The sequence below is a fragment of the Pangasianodon hypophthalmus genome, chromosome 2 (genome assembly GCF_027358585.1).
Source record: "Pangasianodon hypophthalmus isolate fPanHyp1 chromosome 2, fPanHyp1.pri, whole genome shotgun sequence".
Classification (NCBI taxonomy): Eukaryota; Metazoa; Chordata; class Actinopteri; order Siluriformes; family Pangasiidae; genus Pangasianodon; species Pangasianodon hypophthalmus.
In genome coordinates this window covers 8364605-8388814 of record NC_069711.1, presented here as the reverse complement: position 1 = coordinate 8388814, position 24210 = coordinate 8364605, and the positions used below count along the sequence as shown (strand labels likewise).

The following is a 24210-nucleotide window of genomic DNA, read 5'->3' as shown; positions in this document are numbered from 1 at the left end:
ATTTCTGTGTTTTTATAAATACTCAAATCTTCTATCTTGTGGGACCTTATGGTCCATGACAACAAAAAGGCCCTGCGTCTTATAATCTGTATAATGTGTGTGTGTGTGTTTAATTTATTTTTATTAAGAGATGGACATTTAGATGTGAGGTAAGATATGCCCAACATACAGAATATTTTATAATCTAGTGTTGCAGAACATTGACATCAGCATAACAGTGGAGCTGAGACAAATCAGCAAGAATCCCTGAGGTCACGTCCTACACATCCAGCTGTATTAAGAACCCGTTTTCCTTTTCTTTTGGCAGCACTACAAAACAACAGCCTGGATAACCTGTCAATTAGTGTACCTCTCAGGCCCAGCCAGGTGTTAGTTCAAATGTTAACAAAGCCCTTGGGCAAATGTAGCATTTCAAACCTCTCACTAGTTTGACACTCAAATGTGAGGCGAAAAGGCACAAAATCAGCCCCAGTGCAGAAGCAGTACTAATGTATTACTATTGAAACAAAAGCAGAAAACTGTTTCATAACTCCTTGGTATGACAATTATGGTAGGTTTATCAATATTTGCAATATTTTGGTCACACTCTTTAATAATTCTTCTTGGTCTAGATTTGGATTATTTACATTAGTGGACAGGTTCAATGTACTTACTCCAAGTCATTACTGCCAATCTGGTACATGCAGCAGGTTATAAGTAATTGTACTCTTGAAATTATTCAGTGCTCAATTATGCGTTCACTAAAGCATTCAGGTTTCAAAGAGCAAGAAGAGAGCACCACGTTCCTGCCAAGTATTTCCCCAATGATTTGCCTTTCTTCAAATAGATGTGCTGCATTGCAGCTATCTGAAGACATCAATGCCTGTATGAAAGCTTTCTTGTTCTTGGCATAAAGTAAAGGTTATTGTTCCTATCTAAAAAGTCTTCCACAACAGCTTAAACATATTCCATTGCTAAGTTGTGATTATATTCTGTTCTAGCAAAGATCTTGGGTGTTTCCACTGGGAGAATTCTTTAAGTATTGTCATCGATGATTGCATAAACTAAGTGACATTGTCTGTAGTATTACATTATTTCTCATGTCAAGCTTAAAATGCTCCATTCTACAACCATAATGAAACTCCATCAAAAGGAGAATGTTGGTGGGCAGGACTTGAACAATGGGAGTTCTTTTGAATTCATGAGCAACTAATGTTGATATACATTAAAAGCAGCCACTGGGCTTTTATTGCTTTATTTTAATATTATGATATTTAATGAAGATTAAAAAAATTGTAGTATGCTGTCTTCCTTCATAGCACACAGGAGCTGTGCTATTTTAGGTGAGCAGTAAAGAATGTCAATACTTTTGTACTGTATCAAATTCACTTCAAATTAATGTTTGTTTGTACAAAAATATCAGAACAAAATAGGTGTCCTTTACTGACATTCACCTAAATGATTTCACAAAATGTCTGGAGCAAAAGCATACTCTTAAGATATTCACTTTCAGGTTTAATGACATTTTCAAGTCATTCCCTCATTAGGTTTCAGCAGGTATGATGCTGGCATTATAAGTCTCATTAAGTGGTGAAGTTCATCTAGCAGCAGCTTCTCTGGTGAGAGGTCTGGTGACTGTGGGACCATTTTCCATAGCACTGAATGAAGGTAAATCCCAATGATTAATATGATATAAAGCAAAAAAAAAAGACACTTCATTTGAACATTTTTGTATGAAAATATTTGAACAAAACAGTATTTTATTTTTGTTTGTTTTATGCACCTTAATATGCAAGCATGTATAAATCACAGCAAATCAAGGGCCCAATAACTAACCCTGGCAAATAAAAAAACAAGTAAAAAGCAGTACTTTCACCTAATTGTTAAACAGTCAGTTTTCTATTGCTGTTTTAAAATACCTGCAAATATGAACTAATAAATACATTTCTAAATTAATCATTTTCCCATGTATTCAGGGTTGAAATATGACACTATTTCTGTCTGTGTGCAGTTATTTAAATGCAAAAACTGACAATAATATAACCAAATTATATATTTTATTTAACAGGTATGCAAAACTGTAGTAAGTACTACGTAGTGGCAGAGGTGCCACCATTGCTAACAAGAAAATCCTAGCAGGCAAATAGAAAAAAATTTACCACAAAAACCTTAGCGCATGTCGGCGGACAGGACGGCTCTATGCTAACAGCGTAACTGATAAAACATAAGTTGGTTGAACTGATATTTATAATGTTTGGATTTATAAGCAACCAGCTGAGTGTATAAGCTTACTTTATACAATTGTTACAAAATTAACAGAAGCACATGTCCAGTTTGCAGTCCGGTCCATGGCAGATATTACACATAATAATAAAATGTCTACAACTGTAGTGAAAGATTTTTACTGTTCATAAACTCACTTTTTTGTAGACATTTGTAGATCTGAGCATCAGATACAGTATAAAAATTGGTATTTACACTTTTATTACTGGCATGAAAGGAAAATATCAAACTTGTCTGCCTAAATAGGAAAATTATGATGGCTTACATACTGAAAAAAATATTAAATGGTGACACATGACATATCCTACCCTGCACGTTTATTATTGAATGATCTGTCTGTTGATACAGAAGTGCAATGTAGGGGTAATTATAGCTAGCTGTCTTTTTCCTAGATGTGTGCCATGCAACTATAATGGCACATGTCCATGTGCATCTTTGCTGAGCCGGATGCTATTCATTACAGTGGAGAGTTCTGTCAAATCTGTGCAGTACATGATGGTTACATTGCAGAGAATCCTGGATTACTGTGTGATGGCAAAAGTTCAGCAAAGCTGAACATTATGCAAATGAGTGTGGCTGCTGCATTGGGTTTAGCCAAAATGGCAAGAGCTTCATGAAGGGTAATCCTTTTGTTTGGCCAAATCCATGTCAATGTTATAGAAATGACATCAAGCAGAGAGAGATGCATGCCGAGCATGTGGCCATAAACATGCAACTGGATACCTAGCCTAAGAAAATAACAAGGCAAATGTCTGGTATGACCGCTACTTATTAATTAGTGACGCCTCCATTTCTTACCAACTAGAAAGACAACAGTCCCACCTCAAATAAAAAAAGGTCTTCAAATTCACAGGTAAAAAGTTCATCTACATAAAATTCACACCAAATTAATGACTAACAGAAACATCCTTTGTCCTGCATCCTTTCCCCTTCAGTGAATTGCCTTTTCCACTAGCTGAATATTATTTGTTTGGTCTGAACATTGGTATCGCTAAAAAAATATAAAAAAGCATAGCATTAGAAGAAAAGCATAGTTTTCAGATGTCTCCTGTATCATAAATGCTACAGCAACAACTGTAAGTGTTGATACCTCTGTAGTGACTATGACAAATTTTATGAAATGCCAGCATAACCTATACTGTACAACTTTGCATAAAAATTGCTCATAAAATATGAATTGCGTCTTTGCTTTGCTACAAGCTAAACTCATAATTACACTTATGAGGGGAACTAAGCTAAAAAGCCAAATGGTAGGTTATGAATGTAACCGTGGTTTCTATATGTGAAGGACCACCAGGGTGGCTTATTTCCAGAACTAGTAGAGTTTTTCTGTGTGCGTGTTCCTAGGCGAGTTCTAATGGCAAAATTGTCAAATATGATGGTATGATGGATCACCTCCTGACTATGACTGTGCCCGCACATGTGTAGCCTATGAAAGGCCCCTGCTACATTATGCAAATCCTCTGGCCATTCTTATCAACCTGATTGACTCAGGTGGCTGGACAGTCCTCCACTTAGTCGTAGAACCACAGTTACACATGTAACCTACTATTCTACTTCCTTATGCTCCAGACAACCAGAACATTTTCCATTTGGAATTTGCGTAAACAACATATCAAAGTCATCACAATGGTTCCTAACACTTCCTAAAGCATTCCCTTTAAAATGTATACCCTTGACAGCACTTAAAATAAGTGCTGATCCTTTTTTTATGGTGAATGATGCCTGCTCAAAGCACTGATATTCTTCCCTGTTAAAGATGATAGTCATTTTAGTGATGCTGATCCTTGTTCAGTTAATCTATAGGTACTGTACTTTACTGAGGATGACAATTTCTCAATCTATTCATTCTGTACCTACTGAAGATGAACATCACTCAAGGTAATGCAAGATACTTGCATTAGGTAGAGGATCAAGCTTTAGATTTGCCAAGGCAGCCTTGCTGCCAGCTCTCAGCACATTAATGGCTGATGTGCCATGTTCTGGGGTCACATTCTGACCTTCATGTGGTCTGTCAGAACTCTTCTCCAAGATGGTCTTCAAGTTTAGAGAATGAGATGCAGCCAGGGTAAGTACGTCAGGGTCTGGCTCTACATACGAGGCAGCTGTACTAAGGTCCACAGTGCTCTGCACTTTTGCATTGCCGCTAACAGCTTATGCCTGATATCATCTCCTCTACTCTATGTTACAATACAGTAAGAGCGCTCTCCTCTCCATGGTGGTAAGCAGCTGTGAACCCTGTGTTGGGTGCAGTTCTTCATTTGACTGTGCCACAAAAAAGCTTGTCTTTCTTTTCCTAGTGACCCTTGCAGTCACATCTGCATTCCTACAGTGTTGGGGAAGGTTGCTGAATAGGCAGCAGTTCCTCCATGGCCTGTGAGGCATGTTTCTTGTATCGCAATTGGCATTATGCTGCAATTAGGGCAAGGGTGTGAAAGTGTTTGTTGAAGATGCTTGTTCATTGTTCATGTCCATCATCCAACTCCATTAGGGCTCAGCTGCACAAACAGCTCACCACTGTGCCTTTAAATACAGGAGATTAAGAAATTGGAAAAAATAAGCAATTCACAAGTTAAAATTTATGAACTTATAAAGTTATGCTATTAATCAATCCAGACTAACTCCAAGCTGCTGCATGCCAACACAAAAAAGCCACATTACTGCCCTCTGAGTCAGTGATGAATATCAATAAATGAATACTAAAGTTACCATGATGTCACTGTGATGTTTTATAGGATTTTATAGGCTACATCTGTGAGGTCATGATAACAAGGTGACAAATTTGCTATTAGTGTTCTAGGAAATGAGCACTAGTTCCAGAAAGAAAGCACCCTGGTGGAAGCAGAACTAGGCCTCTCTGATAATCAAACTACATGCAGAGAAGTAGAAAATGCTACTGATTAATTAATTAGGTCTTGAAAATGTAAAAAAAAAAAAAAATCCAAAATGTAGAACTACTCCTTTAAGTTCTAAATCAAAATTTAATGTTTAATAAAAAAAACCAAAAAGTTAAAATTATAGTTGATACAACATTACAGAACAATTGCTAACATCATTTAATAGACAGTATCTCAAGTCTAAAATCATTTTGTCAGCTTACACTGTAGTCCATGGACAAAATTCTTAATATATTTCAGTGCACAACAGATAAACTGTTTTACAAAAGAAAGAAAGAAACTTTACATTCTATGTGAATACTGCCAAAGACATTTGTACAGTACTGGATCAAACTGCTACAGCATCAACTGACCCAAAAATAATCTTTGACAATATCTATGCTGTGCTATTAAAATATACTGAACATAAAAAGCACAGCTACTAACATTTCTCAGAAACTAAACAAAGCTGCAATATTGAGCTAAGAAGAAAAAAGTAATATGCTCTACTAAAATATCTGAATCGTTAGTCCATTTACACTGCCAATCAAAAGTTTCTGAATGCCTCTATTAAAACTTATGGTTAAACTTAAAAAAAAAAGGGTTCAAGGTAAATACTCTAGAATTAGAAATTCTAAGTAAGAAATATGTATAAATGAACTGAGAAACACTGAAAACATTTTATTTTATTGGGAAAAACTTAGCTCTAACTGGAAAAAAGCCTGGATAACTCTAATTAGGCACTTGTAGTAGAGGTGTTTGGGGGACTGTTTCTTTTTTTTTTTTTTTTTTTTTTAATCCCACTCCCGTCTGCTCCTGAAGAAAGTCTTACCAATCCAGCAGGCACTTGTGACTAATCCTGCCTGCTGCTGCAGACCAATGTATCCTGTTTTCGCAATTATTTATTTATTTTTTGCACTGACTCACAATATTTTCTAAGGAACTTAGTTGGTTCTATTTCCCAATATATATACAAATTAGTCATTTAAACCATCGTCACCCTAAATTAAAACAGTTACTGAACATTAATAAACTAAATTAATGAACACTGTGCCACGTGAGCACTCGGTATGCTCCCATGTTAAGGAATGTGGCCTTGCTTTCTCCTGTGAGCTACATATCTCATTGCCTGCTCCCACGCACATGAAAGTAAAAACCATCTGCTCCCACAGCTTTTTTTTTTTGCTGGGTTCTGCAGGATCCCAGTCTCGATGCACACTTATATAGGCTTACAGTCTTGCAGTAAGTAGTTCACTAAACAAGTGCACTTGCCTTCAATAAAGCATTATAATAAAGCAAAATTAACATACTTGTTTAATTTTGTAAAACTGTAATAAAACATAAAAAAAATGTGTTCAAAAACTTTTGACTGGCAGTGTAGTTGTTACCAATCAGCAAAGCAGAGAATAAATCCACTTTCATTTTTGCACAAATAAGTCAAACGTGTCTTTGTGCTCCAAAACAACAGTTTGATGGACTTCACCACATGTAGTAGCTTCTTGTAGTGTCAACCTGGCTTGCCTTTGGCTCCAAGGAGCCATCTTTGTCCTTTTCAGTGTCTACATCCCACAGATTGATGAGAGGAGGGTATAGCTCGTTCAGAGGAATGGAAGAGGTTTTCTGCATGTACTTTTTGAGGGAGTGGTGGTAATTCTTCCTTTTCCATCTCTTGGCAATATAGACAGAGATGAACCCCAGGCTGATGATAGCCAAGATTGTACCCATGACAGCAGCAAGAGCTGTGTTGGTGCCTTGGTCGGATATTTCCACAGCAAAAGTGGAATGTTTAGTTGTGACATTTACACAAGACTTTTGAGTCTGTTGGTGGATATTGGAAACTGAGAGACAGACCTCATATTCAGTAGCTGGCTGAAGGTGTGTCAGATTATACTCATGGACATCTACAGGGACTCTGGCAGTATAGGTGATATGGGGGTTGTCAATCTTCATGGTGGCTGAAGACCACTTGAGGTTAGAAGTCATCACGTTGGAGTTTACCTTCCAGGACACCAGTATTGAGTGGGATTCTGTCTGTTTCACATAAATTTTCATAAGCTGAGTGCTGTCCAGGAGAGTACCATTGACCCGGATTGCAGTCACCCGAGTGTCAGCACCCTCTGTATTCTGAGCAACACAGGTGTAGCGACCGGAATCATCAGCCTGAATGTTTGATATATGTAGTGTTCCAGCACTGTTCAGATGGTACTTATCAGACACAGTATCCATCATGACCTTGTTACCTAATGGTGTCACCCAGTATATCTCTGGTTCAGGCTCCGCCATTGCACGACAGTCAAGGTCTACAGCCATGCCAATATCCAGGTTAAGATGGTTAGGGAAGGTATCATGGGATATCATTGGCAAACATTGCTCAGCAGATTCATGTGAAAGTACATCTCTCATGCGCTGGCCTCTGACCTCAGGTGGCATTGCACAATACATTGAAAGAGGTTCCATGAATCGTATGGATGTCTTATTTGAACTCATCCATTGGATAACACAATCACACCGTAGTGGGTTGCTGTGAATGCTGATCTCCCGCAGGTTGGGTAAAGATTCTACTGTTGCCAGGTAAACAGAGTTTAGAGCATTGTTGTTGAGCATGAGACTCTCAAGAGATGGAACATCACGGAATGCTAATCGGCTAATGTACGAGAGCTTGGGGTTATTGGTGGCCTCAAGTTTGGTCAATTCTGGGAGATTATCCAGGGCAAAACGATCAATAGAGACAAGCTCCCCCATATTATTAATACCAAGTTCTTTCAGCCTCAACATATTTTTAAAGTCCCCCTCCTGGATTTTGTGTACAGGGTTTTTGTTCAAATCCAGAAATTTCAGGTTTGATAGTTTCTGTAGAGCATTTTGAGGAACATTCACAAGTTTATTATCATAGAAAGAGAGGCTCTCAAGATTGTCCAGTCCAACAAAAGCATTGCCTGGTATATCAGTAAGTTCCATCCCTGCTAATACCAAACTTCTAAGGTTAACAAGTGGTTTAAAATTCAAATCCAGTATACCAACCACAGGATTTTCCCCAATCATTAAGATCTCAAGGTTAGGGGTTGAATCAAACCAACGGCTATCAATAGCTTTGAGCTTGTTTGAGTTCAGGTGTAGCCTTAGCAAGTTGCGCAAACCAGCAAATGCATTAGGTTCAATGGAACTAATTTGATTGTGGTTTATATAAAGCTCCTGAAGGTTTGTAAGGTCCTGAAGGCTGAAGTCAGGCATCTCAACAATCTGGTTCTCCTCCAGATGGAGTGTGGTGAGCTGGGACATGTTGGTCAGGCCTATGTCACGAATGTTGGTAAAGTTGTTCTGGGAAAGATCCAGTTCAGTCAGGTTTAGCAACTGCTCCAGTTCCTCACTGGTTCTGGCAATGTAGTTACTCTGCAATAGCAACACTTGCGTATCACTTGACAGATTTCCAGGGATGCGTGTAAGACGAAGGTCATTGCAGTCTACAGTTATAGCTTCCCTGTAGGTGGACTGCGGTGTGAACCAGGGCCGGATTTCACATACACATAGTTGAGGACACTCTGTAGCTTCAACAGAAGAGAATGTAAGTAATGCCAGCAGAAAAATGAAGCAAGGCTGAACAACACAGAATGCAGTTCCTATAGCCATTTTTTAGCCACTCTGATCAAAAATGGGTTGGATTCCCAAAGAAGCAAAAAGATTTGGACTGTATGGTGAGACTTTCATCAAGTGTTCAGAAGTGCAACTGCATCAACCTTTTATCCTGTAAAAAACTGAGTAACAGTGGCACAGAAATTCAAAGCAGTAATTTCCCAGTAGATTCCCTGTAGACTCCGACCGGGTTGTTTCTGACTCACAGTCTGATATCAGGAAGTGCAACTGGGTCTGGAAGCAAAAGAAAAAGTTCTGTCAAAATACAGGATACAACAGCATAGATGACATGACAGATTATATGGAATTTTCTATATTCTATATATTTCTATTTATCAAATCAAAATATTAATACATCTATGTATCAAAATAAATCAAATCAATATACATGATATGGCCAAAAGTATGTGGACACCTGACCATCATAGCCATATGTGGTTCTTCCACAAACTGTTGCCACAAAGTTGGGAGCACACAATTGTCTAGAATGTATATGTAGCATTAAAATTTCCCTTTACTGGAACTAAAGGGCCCAACTACGTTCCAGCATGACAATGACCCTGTGCACAAAGTGAGATCCATAAAGACATGGTTTGCCAAGGTTGATGTAGAAGAACTCGAGTGACCTGCACAGAGCCCTGACCTCAACCCCACTGATCACTTTTAGGATGAACTGGAATGAGAACTGTGAACCAGGCCTCACTAATGCTCTTGTGGCTGAATGAGCACAAATCCCCACAGTCATACCAAAATCTAATGGAAAGACTTCCCAGAAAAGTGGAGTCTATTATAGCAGCAAAGGGGGGACCCAAATAGGGCAAAATCAGACAAAATATCCCAGGTCAGGGTGTTTCCTTTTTTTGTGCTATAAAAAATGGATACTTATTTTCCTAATAGGTTGTCAGCTCATCCTATTCATCCAAATATCACATCCAAGTGGTTTTAAATGCCATGAGTAAATATCACCTCATTAAATCTGAAAATTATTAATTGTTACATAACTAAATCTCACTTTTGAGAATTCTAATGAAGAGTCATCTCTCAATGCCTATGTTTATATGCAAAAATTATCTGAATAAATTCTGATTGCAGATTTAGAATAAACTGTTAATATAATGCAGGCATCAAGAGGTTTGGGACAGTGTTCAGTGAAATACAGTTGTGTTTATTCATATCACAAGTAGCATTTGGCATTCTCTAATGCTTCCTGGACTCCTGCCTTAATACTCTTGCTGCTAAAATGATTGACTCAGCATCAGCACCATATGGTACAGCAAATGTCCATGCTCACCATCCAGGTGCTTGGTCTGTCTAACACATGATAACACTCAAGCTGATTTTAGCTTACAAATTTAAGTGTAGGCTTGCATATTTTCTCCACTGACGCTTTCATTTTCAAGCTCAAAGTGGCCCAAGAGAGTTTGTTTAAAATTGCCTACTCTGAATTGCACATCATATCCAAACACAGTTAGAGATGAATCAGATTTTGCCTAGAGGGATTTTTTTCAAGCCTATTGGAGCAAGATTTATTTTATTACAGCAGAGAAACAATAATATAGGGAAAATGCAGGCCAAAATGTAACCAATAGATAAAATATATAAATAAATAAGTACAAAACTAAGTAAAAATTATTTTAAAAAGTTAAACAACACAGATTTTGTGGCCTACCAAAAAACCAGTACTGGTCTTTTTCTCTCATTGCTGGTCTTCTTTGTCTTTGAGGGATTTCTTGTAATGTTAGCTACTTTTACATGCAACCCAATAACCTGTTAACAGTCTGACTTATGCCCAAATAAAAATGTGTCCAATCCAATCCAAACACATTTTTTATACCCAATCATTCAACATGGATAATCCATTTCATAATCTGTTAAATAAAAGATTACATGGCATGTAAACATTTAAATCTAGTTACTTTCCCAATCTGAATCTGTGATGAGTGTGATGATATTCTGAAAAAAAAAAGTTGCTGTTTTGAAAACTCACTTGAATGAAATGCTTCTTGCAGATACCAAGTATTTATACTTGGTGTATTTACATTTGCCATTTGGGAAAAGCATCTATTTATGCGTCACTAATGTACTGTGGATCATAGATAAAGAAATGCTGTAAAGCAAAGAAGTCTTAAAAAATACTGAAATTAGATGTTTCTACACACACACAAAAAAAAAATCTAATATGAAAAGCAATAACCAGTAATAAACTATTTGGTGTGACAACCCTTTGCTTTAAAAAAAAAAAAAAAAAAAAAAAAAAAAAAACATCAGTAGTCTCAGGTACATTTTGTGCAGTTTTATAATGGAATTGGTTGGTAAGTTTTACTGAGCATCTTGGAGAATCTGCCACAGATCTTCTGGAGACTTTAACTGCCGTACTTGCTTCTGTTTTGATGCACATCCTTAAGTGTACTTTTGGCTCACAAGATGAAGATTTGGGAAATTCAGAGGTCAAAGCGAAGGCAACCACAAATGCACATTTCAAGTCCCATGTCCTTTTCCCCTACAGTGGATCGTCCTGTCCACCATGCTAATTGTATTCACATCCAGTCTAAACTTAGCTTTAGCTGAAAATGCAGAAAAGAATCATTTTCATGTGTTGCCATAGCAAGGGGTAAAAAAAAATCAAAAATACTAAATGTTGTCACATCACATCAATGCATGTTTAAATAATGTGATGGTCAGCACAGATAAAAGTTTTATTTACTAAAGCAGTGAACTAAAAAACAAGAAATGAATGCTCCATTTGAAAGCAGTGCACAGAGTAAACTAAAAAAGTGTCACTGATTTGGTACCTAATTTGTGGAACAAGTGAGAGATCCATGTGTTCCTGCCCCTAAATCTCATTAATATTTCATTAAGTTTATCAAACTGTCTTTCAGCAGTTTCCAGCAAGCTTTTGGCTACAATCTACTATTGTGCTTTAGAGTCTCCCTTGAAATGCTCATTAAACTCTTAACTCCCATGTTTTTACAGTACACAGTGATTTACAGACACTTCCATACAAACGAGTGGACATAAGATAATGCAGCAGTTGTGGGCGAGTCCCTTTGGAGAGTGGAAAACAATACGATTTGAAAACAAAAAAGATTTGACCCTCCTTTTCTAACATTTATTCTTATGAAGCACAAACATAGGGACACACCTGAACACACAAGTGATAGCACATATGCTGTTTTCGGTTCATTTGAAAAGAAACCTGTGCAAATAATTTTGGAAGGGTGAATACAGCAGTCACACTGCAGTACGAACCAAAACAACAAGCCAGAAACTGCCTGCAAGAGGTGATCTTCATCCTGCAAACCCTAGTGTGGTTACAAACTAGGGTTACTTATTCCAACTTGCAAAATATTGCAAGGGGTAAAAAGATTACTCGTATTCTTTGAATAGTAGGCGTTTTTAGAATCCTGAGGGGGTTTACCTGGTACCCTCTGTGATCCCTCTGTAGGGTAACCTATCAAATTGTATCCTTGAAGAGCAACAACCTACAGTATACACTCGCTGTTATGTCCCTGGTCGTCAAAATATATTTGCGTCACTGAGTGGAGGATATCATGAAATAATCATAGCCGGGTCAACCATAGCAGCTGTCTGATTGATGCTGTCCGACCAGTAGCCAGTGTTGCCAGATCCTCAGATTTCCTGGGCTACTTTTAGACTACTGCTGTGTTTTCTTGGTTGTTTTTTCCCTCTGCATGTTGAGGATTGGATGTTTTGCAAATATTCTAAAAATCAGTTCTTTATAGCACTGTCAGAATAGATTATATAGTGTGTCAGTGAACTGTTCTACTCAGTCTCATAGCAATTAAAGGAATTTAGGGAAAGCTCTTGGCAAAAACATATGGCCATGGTAGTCATGATGTTGGACAAAAGCAGTTTAGTGTGTAAACATTTACAGATAGCTCACTAGCTAATAATGATGTGTGATAATGAGGGGTCTCTTTCCTTTTCAGGTTAATAGGTAGGTTAATATTACTTCTTGTAATATTTGGGCAAGTTTCTCACATTCTATGAAATATATAAGTGAAGTGACTTGTGGCCAAGTATGGTGACCCATACTCGGAATTTGTGCTCTGCATTTAACCCATCCAAGTGCACACACACAGTAGTGAACACACACCCGGACCAGTGGGCAGCCTTTTTTGCCGCGGCGCCCGGGGGTTTGGGGGTTCGGTGCCTTGCTCAAGGGTCTCACCTCAGTCATGGTATTGAGGGTGGGAGAGAGCGCTGGTCATTCACTCCCCCCACCTACAATCCCTGCCGGACCTGAGACTCAAACCCACAACTTTCAGGTTCACCTTCGGGTTGCAAGTCCGACTCTCTATCCATTAGGCCACGACTGCCCCTAAATATTTACTCAGAGAAAGGAGGCGGTCTCTACATAGCCATAAATAATGATGCCTGTTAATTCAGAAAGCGTCCCCTCTTTCATTAGCATTCAAAGGGGGTGTCGGACACTAAAATGAGGGCTGTATTTGTTTGAATTTTAAGTCGCAATACAGCTACCTATAGTTACCATCTGGCAAAATCACTGACTACATACTTAACTGAGCTTGGACTTGTTTGCACAACACCCATTACCTCAACCTGATGTTGCACAGCATATATTGCACAAACAACTGCACATATCTGCACCTTATTCAAAATACAGTCGTACAGTTTCTGCCACCAATCTTTGTATCTCTTATATCATATTTTCTTATTTTTATATTTTTTCTTTCCTACCTGTATAGAAGTAAATTCTTGTTTATGTAAATTCTATTTTTATGTCAGGGACAGTCGAAAAAAGCATTTCGCTGCATGTCGTACTGTGTATGGTGGTGTATGTGACCAATAAAATTTGAATTTGAACTATCTGAGTTTCAGTTTTTACAGTGCGAAACAAAATGTATGCATGCCTTCATGTTCAGCACCATCTGTTATTTTCAATTTTCATGCTATCTTCATAGTGAGGATAATCTCAGATTCAGCACTTGTATTTCCCACAAAAGGGGATAAAACCTTCACACAGAAGGACGAAAAATAGCAAAGCATCCCACACAATTTTGGTTGGAAAACGGTCATACTTTTTGGCTCAAAGTATATATTAATAATGCAGAATATTTCGACGAAAAATATTATGCCATTTAAAAAAATTAAATAGAACAAATATTATTTACAAATACTTTTAGTAGAAAAATAGGAATAGGTTAATAAGACACTGTTTAATGGTTAATAAGACTCTCTTTCACCAATCATTGCTGAATCAGTTAAACATTAACAGCAACCGGTTCAGTGTTGCCAGATTAGTCCAGTGTTGCCAGATTAGTCTGGATCTCTAATGCATAAATAAAATATATATATATATATATATATATATATATATATATATATAGTAATGATAAAACATATAGTTAAGATCTGTAGTGAGCTATGTAATGTGAGCCTGGAGGCTGGACTTGTCTGGCAGCAGTCCAGAGAAAAAAAAAAGCTTTTAGTGCTCTGTTAGAAAGAGCTATTGATTTGTTTGTACTTCAATCCAAACCTGTTAGTAGACAATGTAAACATAGATTTTTGGTGACATCAAGTAGTTAAAGCCTGAGGTAACAAGACACATATAAACTACACCAGATCACTGTTACTATCCAACTCTACAATATACATATAATATATTTCTATATCACTGGGCAGCTCATAAAGATAGGGTACCTAAAATGCCACTGTGTCTGTTCATATCATCCAGTCAATTGTTGAATGTTAGAAGTTGTCATCTTTAAGTTTAGGAGCAAATGATTGTTACCTTTCAAGCCTCATTAGGCTGGTCTTTTACTCAGACCTTGGCTGCCTGCTGTATTGTCCATTTTCCTTTGCATCTTTCTGCCTTAAATCATAACTGACAACCATAAAAATCTGCTGGCGCCATCTGCCATTTGATTGCGAGACAAAACTCTGTCCCCCTCAGGGGGGTGGTGAGGGGGCTTCCGCCTTGTGTCTGTCAGACTAGTATAGTACCAAATACTGACTGCCAGACTGAAAACAGTCAACGAATTCAAAGAATTCATACTTTCTATCTCTCTTTATATATATATATGGCTCTCTCTCTCTAATAACATGTATTTTCATTAAGATGTCCCAAATTTCATACTAAATAGAACAATAGTGTCTGTCCAAGTGCCTGTGTTCTAATGATGACTGTATGCACATTCTTAATGGTAATTTAAACAATGCAGCTAATGCAAGCTAAAATTACAACCCTTCTCAACATTCTTCTCATATGTAAAGTATTTCTTCGTGGTAAGACATAGTCCAGACACCCACTACTGTAATCTGGCTGTGATCTGATCTGTAGCATCAACACAATGCGAATAATAATTTCTTGGTTCTTAAGACTGTACAGTGCCATTGTTTTTAACTCATGAAATGGTATGTGCCTATGACTGATTTATTCAGAATTTTCTGACTGATAAACTCATGAATACTAGGCAATAAGTCTTCTTTCCAAATCTTTACAGCAGCAGCAGGCTCCAAGTGCATCTAGAATAAACTCTAAAATTTTTTTAAAACTCTTGTGAGCAATTACCTGTTAAAACAAAGAACACTTACTTTATGGCCATGTACTAACAATTTGAACACCAAATCACCAATGAATATCCACATGACAGGCAGAAAAGAAACTTTACATTCACCCAGCTGATATTATCTCAGTATTACACTCCGTATTAATAACTCAGCAGGCAGCAAACTAGAACAATACTGCCCCTTACTGGAAGTATAAGTATTGCAACTTACATGAATATTCTACAGTTGAAGTCCCTCCTTCAGGAGCCTTTTATACAAGGAAACTTACATTAACTCCGTTTGGGCTTGAAGGATTGTTTCCATTATCTGGCAGAGCTGGTAGGATCACCCATCGTGCTATTGGCCGAGTGTAAACTTGCCTTTTTATGTCTACATCAACAGACCTGACATATCCATCCGGACTACAGTGTGTCTTGATGACATGTCCAACAGGCCAGAAGACCCTAGGCATTTATGGATCTACAACCATGACAACCATTTTCTCTGCTAAGTCAGGGAAGAGGACTACCACTTCTCCCGTGTCAGGAGGCCAGGAAGGTAGTTTCAAATAAACCTGGTTATCAGCTAAGACTTGTGAACGCCTACAGCATCTGTGAATCAACAGTTCAGACTCTGGGTAGGCAAGGAACTGTATGGCTGCCCCATGAGCAAACTGTTAGGTGTCACTGAATCACTGTCCACAACATCCGATGACACATACCCTAAAGGCTTTGAGTTCAGAATTGCATCCAGCTCTAGAAGGACTGTCAAAAGGACTGTCTGGAGCTGACTGAGCTCCCACTGTAGTATAAAGGGCTGACTTTACAGATCGTACTTCCCTCTCCCACACTCCTCAGAAATGTGGAGTTGCTGGGGGTTGAAGTGGAAGTGGATCCGACAAATGGCTTCACGGTCCAATAATACCACCGCATTTTGGCAAACACTCACTCCAGGTCCTGGATGATGCAGTTTGCGATCATAATGCGATAACCATCCAAGACAATGGGGTGTATGGTAGATACTTCAGTGGACTCAGCTCTACTTTATCAACCTCTAGCTCTGATAAAAACCACTAGATCCTTCAATCTCAGGGGCTAAAGGGACTTCATGAGAACACTGATTTCCCAGTTACCAGGCGTTGATAGTCATCAGGGAAGGACTCCTGCTGAACCTGCTTAGGAATAAGGATCTCAGCTTGGCAATAATCTTAAGATTCATCAGGGTTGCTGGATTGAGGAGACACTGTGGTGGCGCCACTGAAGGCAGACTTATGTAGTCCAGTGTGGTCATCTGTCAGGACTATTCTTATAGTCAAATAGCTGGATCCTGGATTAAGAAGCGAGACCATTGAGACCACCTCTTCAGTTTGGTAAGAGCACTCAGAGGTTTGCCTCTAGTGAGGTCATCGGCAGGATTATTAGCTTAATCCACATAGTGCCAGGAACACTTCTCTATTAGTTCCTGGACGGCTATTCAGCTATTCTGTTTTCAGTGAAGACTTAGTAGTGACAGGACTCTGAGTTCAGCCAAGTAAAGACCTTGGTAGAGTCTGTCCACAGCACTGTAGTCTCTATCTGCAAGGTCAGTTCCCTCTTCAGCAATCTTGCTAACTGGGCTGCCACAAGGGCTCCACAAAGCTCCAATCGAGGACTGGGGTGAGACTGTTTGGGGGCCACTCAGGATCAAGTTACAATGAAAAATAAATAGATCTGGCCTTTCTTGTCAATGGCCCTCAAGTATGTCACAGCTCCATATGCTTGCTCCGAAGCATCTGAAGATGTGTGGACGTCATATGTAGCACTATCCAGCTCAATCTCAGGAGAGACATATGCCCTAGGGACAGTGATATTGGGTAGGTCCTGAATTTCATTCTGCCAGATGCACCATGACTGGAGGAGCTCAGGTGGTAAATTTGGGTCGTCCATTGTTTATTCCACAACTGCCCAATAATGACTTTTGCAAATGCAAAACAAACAAATGCTTTGCATTGACTCAAATAATGGTCTGTACTATCACAGAAGGGACAGAATCGTTTTACGCTGAATGACTTGATCTGTTGATTAGTACCCTTCTGAGGTGACAGGGAAGGTACATTTTGAGTCTCTCCAACCCCAGGAAGAATGACTACAGTCCTCTTACTCTGTTCAGACCTAGAGGTCTGTCGGTCTTGAACTCCTCTTGAGGCAGTCTCTACTTCAAAGCTATGGCTTCATAGCGGAGCCAGTTAGAGAGGTCATATAAGGTAGGTGCAGTTCCAGGTTGCCAGATCATGTGACGGCGGAATTCAGCTCGCTGGTCGGAAGGAAGCTTGCTCAAAAGACATGCGACACGGGATCCACAATTCAGTTCAATGTCACCTCAGATCCTAAGGTTTTCATCAAACCCACCAATGACTGTACCTGAAGAGTTTCTGGAACTTATGGAATGCAACTGTATCCCCACGCTTTACATCAGGGGCTTCCAGGACACTTGCAATTTTCTTCAAAGCCAGCTAGTGGGGCTGACCGAACTTCTCCTGGAGGGCCACCATGATAACAGTAAAGGGGATAAGCAAATTCAAATAGGCATCCGCTATCAGCCTAGCCTCATCTAACTTTAAGTGCTCCAATAATATCTGATATTTAAAGAGTTCAGTCCCATCTGGAGGGAGCAGGTTTTCCAAAGCTATTCAAAGTCTGGCAAACTCACTTGGATCAGGGTAACTGTACTGCTGGGCTGACATGAATGATTGATGTAGGGTTCCGCTGCGCTCTGGACTACTGAAGCTTGGTGGACCTAACCGGCGATCTGTGTGAGGAGCAGCATCACCGTAGAGGTGGTCAGGATAGTTCCATGATAACTGGGGAGGTGTCACATGGACAGGTGCCTCCCAGGGAGGTGAGATAGCATTTTCAGTTTCGGGTCTGCCCCTTACATATTGCATGTTCAAAATCTTTGAGTCAGATTGGTGGACGTGTTTGGCACTTTGGTCTGGTTGCCCCAATGATCTCATCATCCAATTCGAAGGTGCCAGGAATGAACACTGCTATCCAGCTTGAACAACCATTTTGTTAAAGAGGAAAGGGACTGATAGGCTCTGACTCTACTCATATAAGCTGTAAAGACTCTTCTGTATCGGTCAGGACACAAATAATGAGGAGACTTTAGCCTCTTTCCAAAGTGTATTAAATAACAGTCTGAAAAAATAACATTTAAACACATTAGCTTAAAATAAAGAACGAATGTTTACATATCCACAAATATCTGTCACTGCTCAATCCAGAATACTAACATATTCTGTTTCACATTTGCATAACAGTCAAAGCTTCATACACACAGAATGTGCAAATGAATTTGACCGAAATGAATTCAGCATTGAGATGTTATGATCAATAAATCCATGTCAACATCATCAAATGAAAATAATGCAGATTAACCACAGGTTACAGGCAGGTAAACTACAAGGTAAACTGATATTTATCTCAGTATTTAGCACAGACCAAGTTACACAGCTTAACTAATTATCTGATGAATATTTATCGAGCATGTGATCACGTGTGAATCTCGGCATGTCCGTGCAAGCCCATGCAAGCGCATAAAGTTGAACAATACATCACAAACACAGTTAAAACTTAAAGAAAACAAAGAACACTTACTTTATTTTCATGTACTAACACTTTGAACACCAAATCATCATTGAATAGCCGCATGACAGGCAGAAAAGAAACATTACATTCACCGGCTGACGTTATCTCCGTATTACACAATGACCCAGCAGGCAGTGGACTAAAACAATACCACCTTCTACTGAAAGTATAAGTATATAAGTGTAATTACAACAGTCTCTACTTCGGGAGACTTTTATACATGCTGTATGCGTAATTCATTACATTGTATAAATACAATGCATCCAAATTGCAAAGATTCAATACAATGGAATGTTTCTAAATTTTGAAATACATCACAGGCAATGCTTAACAGATTATCTTTGGTAAGTAAAATCAGCAAATTTAGGGTATGGATTTTGTGTTACACTGGGCTCAAATAATCTGTGTCTGTCAACTATAACACACAAGTGAAACAGCTTGTGCAAGAAGACTGTAATGAAAACATACCCCAAGCACATTTTTAGTAAGTCACTTGTGAATAGATTGGCAGATTGAGCTGTAAACTACACTGCAGTTATGGGCAGAAAGGTGCTGAGGAATCATGGTCTGGTATCCTCTAGTCAGATCTAAAAATAATGTTTAAAAGCACACATTTCACCTTTCTCAGGAAGCAGTATTTTTCCATGCCTGTGTAAACACTAATCCATGGAGGCAGAAATGTGTTGAAAATAAAAAATAAAATGAAATACAGGGGAGATCTACAGCACATCTACAGCACATCCTGAACAAAAAAGGATGTCATGGTAGAAGCTGATACCAGCATTCCAGAAAAGTGTAGTTTGTGAAATGAATGTTAATGGAAATCTGTTCAGCATCCCAGAGGCTTTGCCATGGGGAATAGAGCAGATAGAGTATCTATGTGTGATTCTCAAGGCTTGCACGATATTGATTAACACTTTATAGTATTAAATACTAGGATTATGGTTGGTAAGATGGTGTATTTGCTAATTGAGAGTATTGGAGTTTGCATAAAATTATTGATTGCAGATGACAGGGGAACCATCAGAATTGGAGGGTAAAGTGGAGAACAGGCAGGCCCCAAGGGTCCCTAAATGTCCAACTCTAATTTCTTTTTCACGATATTGGTTTAGCTATTTAAAATCAGCTCTACCATCCCTGAGGTCTTCACACCGATTGTACATTATAAGATACTGAAAATGTTACTAAAAGCAAGGAGTCAGGATTCTATGCTTAGGCTGTATAAAATCTGTATTGTCATTTGATGTAATCTGATAAATGAAAACTCCTAAGGTGAATTTTGTAATGTAGTTCCAGTAGAACTGAGCTTATCTCCAGAACTACTGGCATCCTTTAATACTGCTAAAAACTGTACTGTAAAAAATACATAAATATTATTATTCACAATGCATTGGTCTAACAATGGGGAAAAAACATCAAAAGTCTGGGACAGGACTGCGAGGAAGAGGATGCATAAGTGTACTGTCTAGATTAAGACTTGTGCATAGATGAATCTTTCAATAAGATAATGAAACCAAAGATAAATCCAAATCATACAGAAGTAGCTGAAGGATCAACAAGAAGAATCCACATTTTAGAATGGCCATCCCAGTTTCTAGATTTCTAGATTTGGACCCTAGTAAAATTAAATAAAAAAATAAATAAATAAAACCCATGAGCTGATTGGACGAGGGCAGTCCACGTAAGCAAACGTAAACATGAAAAGCAACGTTAAATGGAGGAGGTTCCAAGATCGCTCTACAAGTGCCTCTAACTTTATTAGACATTACAGGAAGGGTATTCTTTCCAAGGATGACTTCACCAAGTATTAACTGTAGGAGTGCTGATAATATACACGCAAGGATTTTTTAAGAGGTTGTTAGCCTTTTGGAAGCTTTGTTTTTTTTTTACCCTAAGACAGAAACATTCTGTAGTAGGATTCTGCATATAGAACATTTAAGGGTTCCCCAAAAAACATATTGTGTTAAACTAATACTACAATGCCTCCATATGTTTACTGAATATGTAATTGGTTTTGCTCATTTTAATAAACGGTACTAATTCTGGAGTTGACTGTGCAGTGACATGTCCTTGCCAGAACCATTGCATTTTGAGTTACACTTAGCAGGAAGACTTCTCAACCACATTATGGTGGCAGTATTAGTCAAAAAGCTGCCTGGCCTGTTCTACTCCCTACTTCTGCAAACTCCTCACCCCCTTTTTTTTTAGGGAAATAATAGAATAAAGCCCAGATTGTTGCTCCCCTCCTACACTGTGCCTTTACCTTTTGGTGGGGGGTATTGTGCTGCTTTTAATGTCTATGCACAAGTCATTTTAATGAATATGTACACTTTAGGTTTATGGGTCTTTGTCACCCAGGTATCTCTCATATAGTGGACAAAGGACTCCTAGGACCCTAGTGAAAGAAAAGAGGAGTGAAAAGGAGAACGGAAGAGGATACTAGAAGTCTGTCACCTCTTCTTTTTGTACTCTTAGGGTTTGAAATCATGAGGATTTTTCTTTATGAGGTACTTAGGTTCCCAAAAAGTGTAGTTGTGACAATCATACATAAAAACACAAAAACCACATCATATCCTATCCTCGTGCGTTCACAGTACAGTAGTGCTGATATCAGTTAACTCTATCGATGTCTCTACTAGGCCTGCATGATAGAGTGTAAAACCACACAGGCCTCTATTTTTGGGTAGAATGTAATACAATACTGAAGCTTTTGGGAGCAGCGGCGGCTCTGCTTCTGTTGTTTCTTTTCTCCATATAGCACTAGGCACTGTGACCACTTCCATCAGCATAAAGACATACATAACATAGAGAAAACAGAATATCACACACATTGAATGTGCAATTTGAGTGTCATCAAGAGAGCAGTCAAAGACGGCACTACCGAAGATGTTAAACCTGGGTTTTTTACTCAAAAAGAACAAGTGTGATGCAATGAAATGTATGTAAAGCAGAGACTCTTTCCATAGCACCACACTGATGATGCATGGACATTTAAAAGGTTATGCACCAAAAATCTTCTGCTTTGTAACTGAAGTGTATACAGTAACACAACATTGTTATGCTCACACTAATGTTTCATGAAAGCTATTTTCAACAAAATCGTAAAACAAATGGTCAAAGTAGTAAAATATGTGAAATACTAACTGGATCATTTATTTAGGCATGTTAGGTTTTGCCTATTTTTGCTTGTTAAGATAAATGGTAAGCATTGGTAAGGCAATGTCTATGTGTAGGCTAGAAAAAAAGATAAACATTTCAATCTTCATAAATTAAGTTTCTTTTGTGATTAAGTTTGTTAAATTCTGCTTGTGATATATGTGTTATTGTAATTGAATAATGTAATAATTTAGATTTACTCCATTATTTATAAAAAAAAAAGTAAGACTGACAGATTATTTTTAAAAATATAAATAAATAAGCAATTGTTGTAGCTCAGTCTATGCAAATAAACATGATTATTTATACAGTTCATTAGTCATTTGGTATTGGTAGAAATGCTATTGATTTTCATAGCCTTCTTGAATTTTCTTCCACACATACTGGCTTCTGTTAAGTATAGAAACTAAGCAACGTCCTCAAAAATAGCTCATGAAAAAAAAAAAAGATGCCCTCGTATGTGCAACTTCTCACTTTTCTTATCCAGTCTACACAGCAGCTTCCATGTGGAATTAATGCCGACAGTGTTTATATAAGCCCAGCTGCCTCAGGACGCCAGGTTCATTAATATGCTCGTCACCGCCTCCCAGAAGTTCTGCAAGCTCTGCAGACGCAACAGCTGCAACTAGGCGGAGGCGTCCCTCAAGGACAATATGCACAACTCACAATCCTCCCTTATCATTATGCATCCTTCCCTTGCACTTAAACACGCCTTCTCACGTTTAACATGGTCTGCCTCTTTCTTCCAAAGTTCTTGCATCTCCTAATTACGAACAAGGGGGCCTTCGAGACATCTACTAGTGCCATCATATTTGGATGCAAATCACATTAGGAGTGAAGATCAAAGGTAACTATAATTAATGCAACGCTGTCAACTTGCATGGGAAAACCAGCTCCTCAACTGGAGATGGATATGCGGGCAAGGGCAAAAAATATAGGTATATAGGCTATTTTAATAGGGTTGTGATTTAATAGGGTAATGTAGGCTGTACTGCACCGTGCACATTTCCTACTGCAACGAACCTATCTGTAAACGAAATGAAGCCTCTAAGGATTTATATATGTACGCATGCATATTATGTGGATTTTGGTGCATTTGGTACATTAATACTAACATTATATGCGTACAAAGAACTAGTCTATATTCATTAAAAAATAGAGGTTATTACCTCTTCAGCGTGCAGGTTTCAGTTGCACCGGCCTCCTCCCTCAGTGCATGCAGTGTCCTTACAGACCGAAACGTCAACAAACAAGGGGAAAAATCCAGAAGGCGATGTGAGAATTAGGTATTTGTTTGTATCACGTCGCTCCTGAGCTCCATACGACGAGACCCCTTCAGCCATATGTTTATTCTGGCACCCCTTCGTAATGTCCACACGGATTCCCCGTAGAAAAGCGCATGGTCCGATTAGAGAGAAGAGCGCTATGCCACCGGTGGTCTCCGCACACTGGAGCAGCACGCGCTTCCCAAGGAAAATAACGGGCTCGCGCACCTGGCGCTGTCCGCGCGAGTCAGCTGATTCTGGCGCACGCGATTGGCGGAGGGGAGCGCGAGCGGGACACCATCTGTTTCGCGAGAATTGCTGGGATTCGAACAAAGACGCGCGGAGGGGATAATGCCGAAAAGAGGGCAATCTACTGAGAGCGTCCTCCAAGCCTTCTGTCACACACACACACACACACACACACACACAACACCCCCATCCCCCCCTCTCCTCCACACAAACACACACACACACACACACACCCAACGCCCCCCCCCCCCACCACCACCACCACCACAGACACACACACACACGCACACACACACCCCACCACACACACACACACACACCCTCTTTTCCTAGTCGTTGTGATGGAAGAAGACTGCGTGCTGTTCCTGTCCCCATGAGACATCTTCTCTTTGTTTAGCCTTTGAAAGCACTTTTTACAGAAAGGTGTCCTCAAGGCTAACCTTGTTATTGATCCTCAGAGTTACTTATTTATTCATTTAATCATTCATTTTCATTTACTTATTCCAAACATCACTTAACGAACAGTTTAAAGGTGTAAATGACAGTGTTAATATTAATACTTATTGGCATTAATGTTATAAAGTTAGGTAAGGATGAACTCACACTGCCACC

General features: G+C 38.9%; 1 protein-coding gene and 1 long non-coding RNA gene across 4 annotated transcripts in view; one reads left to right on the top strand and one right to left on the bottom strand.

Moving 5' to 3' along the window:
• LOC128317199 (uncharacterized) overlaps positions 1-24210 on the top strand; it is a 74261-nt gene that overhangs the window by 33928 nt on the left and 16123 nt on the right. The gene's annotated exons all lie outside the window — the stretch shown is intronic.
• On the bottom strand, positions 2020-23742 carry lrrn1 (leucine rich repeat neuronal 1). Of its 3 annotated transcripts, none has more exons than XM_026928421.3 (2): positions 23254-23742; positions 2020-9002 (listed from the first exon to the last, which is right to left on the bottom strand). In XM_026928421.3, exon 2 carries the CDS (start codon positions 8763-8765, stop codon positions 6618-6620), a length of 2148 nt encoding a protein of 715 aa, XP_026784222.1. In that variant the 5' UTR covers positions 8766-9002; positions 23254-23742; the 3' UTR covers positions 2020-6617. The 3 variants fall into 3 exon arrangements, with proteins under 3 accessions (XP_026784222.1, XP_026784294.1, XP_026784363.1); XM_026928493.3 differs by lacking the exon at positions 23254-23742 and adding an exon at positions 15348-18469; XM_026928562.3 differs by lacking the exon at positions 23254-23742 and adding an exon at positions 14545-15245.

Coding starts and splice junctions, on each gene's coding strand:
- lrrn1 (XM_026928421.3), bottom strand. CDS start 8,765: ATGGCTATAGGAACTGCATTCTGTGTTGTTCAGCCTTGCTTCATTTTT.